This window comes from Hippocampus comes, unplaced genomic scaffold (assembly GCF_001891065.2).
Source record: "Hippocampus comes isolate QL1 unplaced genomic scaffold, H_comes_QL1_v1.1 scaffold267, whole genome shotgun sequence".
Classification (NCBI taxonomy): domain Eukaryota; kingdom Metazoa; phylum Chordata; class Actinopteri; order Syngnathiformes; family Syngnathidae; genus Hippocampus; species Hippocampus comes.
The window spans coordinates 362492-371762 of record NW_017805049.1 but is presented as its reverse complement, the minus strand read 5'-3'; the positions used below and the strand labels follow the sequence as shown (position 1 = coordinate 371762).

Here is a 9271-nt window from a genome sequence, read left to right as displayed (position 1 = left end):
AACGTGCAGTGTCAATTCAGCCCAAGAACTGCTTCTCCCTTTCAAAATAAGAGGAAGATGGAAGAGGAGGGGGCGTGGCCAACTAATACTGCAGCTACTGCAAAGTGCTTCCAACTTGCCCCACTGCCAACACATACAGACAAGATGAGGATACATTCAAACACACCGTGACGACTTCCCCTCTAAAAGCATGAACTGGGAAAAAAAAATAGTTCTGTTGTTTAAAAAGAAAAATAGAATAAAATGCATATATTTCTTTGAAGAAGAGGTACCTTTACATGGCTTCGCTTTTCATCATTTCCTCTGCCGCAGCTTTCGAGTTCAATCCTAAACTGGTTTTACCAATAACTTAAGTCTTTGACCAAAAGAGGCAAAATGACATGCTTCACGAATAAATAAAACCAAATATAATCAGATATTTACAATTTCTTTAAATTAAATATATTGATTGTTGTTTCGGGGAACTAAAAAAAAAAATTCATACAAATGAATTTCTTAAAAAAAAAAAATTATTAAAAAGGGAGGGAAATTGTGCGTCAAACTAGAAAGGAGGATTTAAGGTTTTTGGGTGTTAGATGTCCATAACAAGGGTGCCGGTCCGCACAGTCCAGAGGGTGAGCCAGCCCCTGGCACAATTTGGCAGGTGTTTGTCTGCAGAAAAGAACAAAGAAACAATGCTGAAATCGTTTTGGAGAAAATGGAAGACTTTTAAGTGTGCCTTTTGGTCGTGAAAATACGGTAAAAAAAAATTCCGATCAACAAGCTAACGTCCGCCATTTCTGCCCGTACTCGAGTTTCGCCGCCTATGACATGTTCAGAGGCGGATTAGATTTACTTTACTCACCAAGAGGGTCTTTTTCTCCCCGGATCACTGTGCATCCCCGCTGGGGCTTTGAATGTCTTGTTCTAATCATAAGAATAAGAAAACCTTTATTCGTCTCACAATGTAGACATTCCCAATTTACAGCAGCAACGTTATGAAAGGAAGAAAGTCGAAGAACAAAAAGTAGAGGAGCTGCTGTAAAGGCAGCCACTCTCGCGGCGCCATCTTGAAGTCATAACAAAATAATACAACCCAACACGTAAGACAAAGGCAGTCATTCAAATCTGAACCGCTTTTCGGCATAATCTTTGTTGTTCTAGAATGGGATGGAAAGTTCGACGCGAATCGGAGTGTAGCTAAACTAACTCCAGGAAATAAAACGGCAGACGGGAAGATTGTTTTTGCACTCACTTTGTGCTTTTTACACTTCATGGAGAAGTTTTCTTCGATGAGGACACAGTCTGCAAGGACAAAAGAAGAGAAGTGTCACTAAACTTCGTGCCAACTACTGAGGCTTCTATCTGTATTAGAAGTCCTGATGCCAAAAAATAAAAATAAAAAGTCACCTTATTTATAAAATATTGTTAAATTATAATTCCTGAGTGTTGGGAAAAGCAGCCGTCAGAATAATAAAAAAATCTAATTTCTTGTACGGTGATTTGTGCCCCACATCGCTTTACTTTATGTAATTTGTGGATGGCCCTTCACGTAGACCACAGGTGTCAAAGACAAGGCCCGGGGACCAGATCCGGCCCGCCATATCGTTTTATGTGGCCGTGGGAGCAAATCTTGTGTGTCAGCTTTCATGATCCTTGCTGAAATCTGTACTAAAATGTCAAATCGTCATGGGTAATAAATAACGTTGTGATTATACATCAGCCCTCCAAGGAAAGCCATAACTCCGAAGTGGCTTGCGACAAAAAATGAGTGTGACACCCCTGACGTCGACGGTAAGAGAAATACAGGTGTTAGTGGCATGATTGCACATGAAGTGACAACAAATGCAACTGCGATCTTTTTAACAGTTTTGTTCATTTTTGAACGGGGTCTGCTTTTGAGACAGTAACAATACTCGAGAATGTAAAATTGCACATCACGACAGCAACGTTTTTGATGACAATATCGAGGACGATATCCATATCGCCCGCCCCTAACGTAGCGTGTGACCTTACCCGCCTCCAGAGCACACCTGTAGTGGTATTTGCTGGGACAACCTTTGAAGAAGCAGCCGAGCGTTGCGCCTGCGGCAGAGCAGGCCGAGCACATCTGCGCGCGCGCACACACACACACACACACACACACACACACACACACACACACACACACACACACACACACACACACACACACAAAAGCGTTCATGAGCGCATCTTCGAAGTTTGACAGATTGCTTTTGCAGTACAGGTATTCCGCATTGATATGTGGTCAGAGACTTTCTGATAAAAGACGCCTACTCGTTAAAAGTTGTGTAACGGCAGAGTAAGCAAAACGTGCAGACCACAAGTCATCAGTGGTTTAGGCGGGTGACGGTAATTGAAGGAGCTAAAAGCAATCCAAAAATTTATCTGGTATCGCACCCACACGGGCAATGAAAAGGGGGCTAAATGAGGTCAGACATGATTGGTCATTAACTCATTCAGTACCAGCCAATTCTAGATCAAGTCTGAAAAGACGTTTAAAAACGTCTTTGGGAGTGAATGAGTTAACATTTTACTAGACACAAGCGCAATTGCAAGTATTTGATCCATAAAGCCCCTCTCAATCGCTTTATTGAAAGAAAACTAAATACTGTCAAATAACGCTAACATCAGAAAACTATTCAACAGCCAAAAGCGATATTTTCTTCTGAAACCAAGATGTTGCCATTATAGCCTTAAATTGCCGCTTTACCGTCTCCTGGGCCACTTTGACTGATTCCTCCAGGCCGTAGACTCTGCCCTTCACCAAGAAAATGCCAGCCGACCAGATGGCGCAGTCTTCGTGGAGCCAGTACTCACGGGGCTCCATGGGCAGCACAGGTGGGCTGTACCAATCCTCGACATCAGTTGGCCACATTTCTGAACAGGCGCGTTTTGCTGCAGGGCTGCCGCTGTTGTCGGCGGCCCTCTGGCGGCTCGGCGAGAGGCCCTTTTGCCACCACTGATTCGCCGGCCTGTGACTCCAGGACGAGGGCGGAACAGAGCGTTTCCTCGCCCCGCCCCCGACACTAAAGGACGAAGAATCGGAATCGCTGTCGTCCTCCTTGTCACCTTTCGGGCCGGACGTAGGTGTTGATGTTTTGGGGTTCGACACCCGGTATCCTTTGGGGTAGTAAGGACCGTGGAGATCCCCCAAGTCCATGGCATTGGCAGGGAGCCCGCAGAGGCAACAGATGAGGGAGCCCTGATGCTGACCCTGAGTGGACGCCCGGCCCAGCAGGAGACAAGAACTGTTGGGTACGGTTCCGGAAATAAAGCTACTGTGGTGATCCTGTAGCTCTCTCTGGCCCTTTTTGTGCTGCGTCCTGACCTCTTCTGGGTAATTCACGACAGTACATAGTGATGATGATGACTGCTGGTGATGCACGCGGATGAAGGGGGAGAAATTCTCACACCTTAAGTGCTTTTTTTCCTCCCTGTAGTGAACATACCTCAATTTGATCTCGGGCTCCTTGGGAGCAAAGATGGAAGAAAATGGTCTCGGTTCGTACTTCTTCTGTCGCCTCTTTGGAGCCCGAGACACTTTGGTCTTTGCCGCGGATGATTTTTGCGGACCTTTCGCTGAACGTGGGCTTTTCTTTGGAGATTCTTTCGTTGCTGGTGGGGGACATCTTGCTTGATTTTTTTCCAATGAGGAATCGGAGTGCACGCAAAGTTCTGGCTCGTTTTTTGAGTTTTTAAACAATGGAGTTGATGCTGAACAGAGTCTCCTCTTTGAACTCACAGGACTCCTCTGTGGCACATGTCCAGGGTAGGGGACATCCTCTGGAATACTGTTTGTAAACTTTGGGCTTTTTGGTTTGTTAGAATTATTAACACAATTAGAGGTAGTATTTTTGTATTCATGTGTTATAATGCTATTGGCTTTGCCTTTTTTAGGCTGGGTAACTGCTTTTTGTTTCGCTTTCACTCTGCTTCTCCTTTGTCCATCAGACATAGTGTCATTCCTCTTTGGATTTGTTGCATAAGAATCCCGAGTTTTGGAAGCATTCACGTTAGTGTTAACAAATCCGGATATTTTATAACTCCTTGAACTTATATTCATAACCAGTGATTCTAAGCGCACCCCTCTATTTGAACGTAAAGGCAACTTCCTTTCATTTACAGTTCTCTGGAGCGCGCTGACGTTGCCGTTCATGTGAGGAGTGAGTGTTTTGGGTTTCTCCTTTGAAATTCCTGACAAACAAACATCCTCAGTCAAGTCAACAAAAGGCATCAGCTCTGGCTTCCTTATGTGGACAGGCTGTCTGTTTTCATCGCTTGAATCGAAACTTGTGGCAGTGTTGCCAATGCCAGACCTGAGCTGAATGGCCCCTTCTGTGACTGAATCATCCCATGCAACCTCTGCTTGAAGAGAGTTATCCCCGCTTGGTGAGCAGGAGGCCTGGGTCTGCATGAACACATCCTCGACATCACCCAATGAGGTAGCAGAGGGAGAAACGGGTTCTTCCAGAAGGCCTCTACAGTTCCTGGGGAGTGAGCGCAGCTTTACAACCGCCACTTTGTTATGGACCACCAATGGTTCGTCTTTTTTAGAAACATATAGCAGCGTCTCGGAGTTTCCCTTGCTCTCATTGTTCCTTAGGACAGTCGCCTCTGGTGACGATTCAGAAACCACACCTAAACTTGACCAGCTGTCATCTTGTCCATTTTCCAACCTTTCACTCGTTTCCGGCCTCCCAGGAATGCCGTGTTCCTCTCCGAGAGTCGTGCTCGAACTTACTCCCCCATTTAATTCACAAAGCTCCTGTGGTAAACAAAGTCCATCAAACTCTGGAGCCTTGGTGGCGAGGTCGACTGGCGTGTCAGTATGTTCCAAGTAATGCTGGTTCAGTGTATAGGCGGTCTCCCCAAACCCTTTCTCAGCCTCACAGGAAGGGAGGAGGGAGAACTTGCTGATAGGCGGCAAAACAGTTAAAGGCTGAGCTGCCGAGTAAATGTGAGACCTGCTCACATAGGATAGGGTCACGGTGGTGTGGGACAAGGCATTGTCTGGTTGAATTTGATCCACTGATTGGTGTGAGGCATTCGAGGAGGTGGTTTCTGAGGAGGGTAATCCAGAGTTTTGGTGCCAGTCTGGGCTGTGGACCAGGTGCTGGACATCACAGGACTTGACATTCAGGCTGCCTTTCCTGGTCAGGTCAACCACGCCAGGGATGCTTGAGGTGGAGAGGTCCTGAGGTTGAAGCTCGTCCAAGCTCCCTGGTGGTTGCTCCATAGCAGCTGCAACACAAAGTTGTGTTCTCAAATGAACTTTTTCAATTCAATTTCAAATATCGAAGTGTTTTATTTAAATTATTTTCAACAAGCTGAGTCACGAAAGCACACCCTTTCTTCCGATAAACTTGGCAGTAACCTTTACACATCTGAACACAACAGCTACTTTTCTGAGTCTACACGTATCATGGAACTCTTAAATCTTTACCTAAAGTCCGTAGAATGTTTCCATTCATACTTCAAACGACCTATGTTCCGTTAAAGAGAGAAATTAGTCACAAACGTTACGCCGACACAGTAAATGACGCGTCAGGGAATAACGTTCACGTTAAATAAATACATTTTTAAAAACACGATATAGCCAAAAGTATGCGTTTTACATTTTCTTCTTGAACGTCACCGATGGTTACAAGAATCTACTCAGGATCAAATGATTATTTTCTTGAAAGCAACTGACAACTTACCAACAGCGTTGACAGGTCAGGTATGCCAACTCGAAGGCTACAGTTTAGCCACCGCTAACGCTAGCAAGCTAGGCCCGGCTATGATGAACTACGACTACTAATAGTCAATTTTCATTCCTTTGAAATAAGGGCAGAAAACAGCGATGTTTACATCAGTGCTTTGGAAGTGCGAGGGATTTACAGCGACCATTAATCATTTCAGCGACATGTGCCTAGACCAGAGCTTTAATATTTTTCTAGAATGCCAACTTTTATTTCTAAACCGTCCAACGTGAAGTCACTGTGCTTGGTAACTTAAGTTCTAAGGAGAACGACAAAAGCTGTTCAATGTTTGGCTCATTCGGCAGGAGTTATTGTTTAATACTTAGCCCGAATTAGAAAGTGCATGTAAATGTATATGAACTCGTGAAATTGTACTTCTAGGGGATATACAAACCCAACGACGCGCGTAATTTGTGAAGTTGCAAGTTAATTTCATTGAATTTGGCAGCGTGTTATATAGAGCAGTGCGCTTATCGGGGCAAGGCCCGACTGGGTGAAACAAAGACGGAGCGGAGGTAATACGCTGAACTGAGGAAGCTGCTCAAACTTACCCGTGAGGGAGCGATCGTCGTGTTTCAAACGTCCAGCTGTAAAACTCTTCCACCCTTCATCTCATTCAAGACCCCATCAATTTTGACAAAATTACTAAATGCTCTTAATTAAAAATTAAGACCATAGACTTTCTTGAAACGTTTGATTACCGCAGAGTCAAGTTGTCTCATACATCTTCAATTTCCTGATGCACCCTCCACAATAAAAGATTAGCTGCACTTTTCTGCAGAAACCAACACACTGGGAAGGATCCTGATATATTATAATGCGCACCGCATCCAGATATTTTATTGTATTGTAGTAACGTAACTCAGTACGATAAAGAAGTGCATTTTGTGTTAAAGTCTGTTGTTTGTGGTTCGGTTTTTATTTGATTACGGCTGTTTTACAATTCCTGAAAAATCGATACACCGAAGCAGTGGTCAGACTAGAGGTACGAGATTAATTGTCTAATCGTTTGGATAACTTTAAAATTGTCCAAATCCTTGAAATTTCAGCTTCTCAACAGTAAATACGATCAGATTTCTGTAGTCCTCCATCAAAGCAGGCTGACAATATTTGCGTTGATCCAAAATAAAACATTTTCTTTTTTCTGACGTTACAGACCAAACCAGTCACTGGATCATAATTATGTATTTTCCACACTATCAATTCGAAACAATGGCATGCTTTGAATAAAGTGATGCAAATTAAAACATCCATTTCAAAACAATCACATTGATTAATAAACAAAATATCAACTCTTGAGTGTTCAGCTCATACCCATTCATGTGTCTCTCAATCTTTTGTATGTGCTTTATGGCAAATATTTGTCAGGAGATTTTCTCATAAAACATGAACTATTGGATATGCTTGTCAAAGTCAAAGCACCGCTAACCCAAAGTGTGTGACAATAGCCTATCATATTATAATATTCGACCCGGTTCGCATTTGAATCAAAACGTTGGACAAGGAAAAAGAATGATATATATATATATATATATATATATATATATATATATATAAAGGTTAACTACACAACAGTCACAAAGGGTGCAAAAATATTTATTGCTAATAAACCTGTAATCAGTTGGTGAATATGTGTATTTGGTTTATATTTACAAAAATTAGAGTACAGAGGAAGTGGAATGTGAAAGAAAAATCCCAACCATTTAAATAAATACAGACTGTCACTGAACAAAACTACAAACACAACCAAACTCTATAAACAGCTGGAACAATGATTGCAGTGAGAGAGAGAAAAAAAAAACTATATAAAATTTAATACATATAAATTATAGTCAGAGAACCTCATCCATGTGCATTCAGCTGCAGTCTTTCCATGGGGATCAATCCAAGGATGGCAGAGAACATCTTGATGTTATTTTGAAGTCAGGCGATGGAGCAACACGGTAGTTTGCCGTTTTGAGAATGCAAATCTGTACTTCTCTTCCTACTTCCATCTGTTCTGGAATGCCGACAGAGCAACCTGAACGCAAGAGCCATCCTATGTTTAACGCATGTATTAGTCGCCCAAAAAAAAAAAAAAACGCTGGGCCACTTGGACGTCACATTCTTGGCTCGCAACAGTCTAGGAGTTAAAACAGTAGCTTACACAGTCATAGTTTTAGTGTACGCGTGGTAGATGCTCAATTAAAAACAATATTTACAGTAAGACAATAACAGGAAGAAAAAAAAATGTCACAGTTAAGTGAAGTGCATGGAATGCAAATTCTAAACATGAAATCCGAACTTCATACCATGTGTCCTTTAATAATAAATGTTTGTTTTGTGACCAGTGTGTGTAGTGTTACAAGACAAGCCGTTACAGAGCTAAAATAGTGGACTTTTAAGCATGCAGCAAGGTACGGGAGGGAGGTAACAAGTCACATTCAGAACTCCTTAGTGTCCTTATTTTCAAACAGGTGGAGTCGTTGCTCAGGTGTCAGTCCTTCCTTTAGACTCTGTTGGGATTGAAAGAAAAGCAGATGTTACGAATGAATATATGAAGTCTTTCGAGACGTGCATTTCTGCAAAGCTCTTTGCCAGGTTAGTGTAAAGATTTCCCCGTGAAGTCCAGTTGAGCATAAGTTAGAGCTTGTACAGTTTGTAATTGGACCAAAATCCTTGGAGGAACCTCGGCCTCCAAAGTTATTGAACCTCGGCTCACAATCAATGCAGTAGTGCGCATGTTTTTTTTGTTTTTTTTTCCGCCCCAAAATTGTCATCTAATCATTCCTTCACAGGCCAGGCACTGCACTTTATATAAGGAAAACCCAACTAGTCCCGAGGAGGAGGTTAAAGCTTTTACTGCAATCTACTACCCAAGCCACATCAAATTGTAGCTCGGTAAGTCAAAACGCTGGTTGATCTGCCTCTTTGCTGCCAACATGGTGAATGAACAAAACCAAACTAGCTAGTGACACTGAAAGCAAGTCATTCACAAAATGCACATCTGCTCAGGCACGGGTGTCAAACCCAAGGCCCGGGGGCCAAATCCGACCCACCAGGTCATTTTATGTGGCCAGAGAAAGCAAATCATGTGTGTCAACTTGCTAAAATCTGTACCAAAATGTCAAATTGTCATGTGTAATAAATAACGTTGAGATTTGACAATAATTGTGTGATCCTGTTTACACTCACTTGAACAATAATCGAACAAACTATTATAATTAACTTGACCGATTTCAAAATTAGTAATCTATGAATTTGTTGTGTACAAGTAATAATTTTGTCGTTTCACTGTCATAACGGCCCTCCGAGGCAAGACGTAACTCCAAATTGGCCCGCGACTAAAATGCGTTTGACACCCTTGCCAAGGTGTCATGACACAACAGTTTCTCATCCTCATTGTCGAGACACAAACACACATTCAGTCCTCCGCAACAGTGTCCTTCACCACCATGCATCAGTGCAGTGATTATTTGTGCAGTGGTGACTCAGATCTGTCTTGGTGCTTTGACAGTGGACGACGAGAGGATTTACTCAAAATGCAC

General features: G+C 42.7%; 2 protein-coding genes across 7 annotated transcripts in view; both read right to left on the bottom strand.

Moving 5' to 3' along the window:
* Positions 1 to 459: 459 nt before the first annotated feature.
* On the bottom strand, positions 460 to 6519 carry LOC109512608 (uncharacterized protein CG5098). Of its 2 annotated transcripts, none has more exons than XM_019864469.1 (6): positions 6296 to 6519; positions 2714 to 5244; positions 1996 to 2089; positions 1235 to 1284; positions 845 to 906; positions 460 to 651 (listed from the first exon to the last, which is right to left on the bottom strand). In XM_019864469.1, coding segments are annotated over exons 2-6 (2733 nt in total). In that variant the 5' UTR covers positions 5240 to 5244; positions 6296 to 6519; the 3' UTR covers positions 460 to 650. The 2 variants fall into 2 exon arrangements, with proteins under 2 accessions (XP_019720028.1, XP_019720029.1); XM_019864470.1 differs by lacking the exon at positions 6296 to 6519 and adding an exon at positions 5703 to 6236.
* An 805-nt stretch (positions 6520 to 7324) lies between these two features.
* The window catches only part of LOC109512607 (myosin phosphatase Rho interacting protein), a 37787-nt gene continuing 35840 nt past the window's right edge, over positions 7325 to 9271 (bottom strand). For all 5 annotated transcript variants that reach the window (XM_019864464.1, XM_019864463.1, XM_019864466.1 and 2 more), the window contains one exon: positions 7325 to 8239. Coding sequence is in view for 4 of the 5 variants with exons in the window: in XM_019864463.1 (XP_019720022.1) it covers positions 8168 to 8239 (72 nt within the window). In the remaining variant the exon portion in view is untranslated. The remainder of the gene's footprint in view (positions 8240 to 9271) is intronic.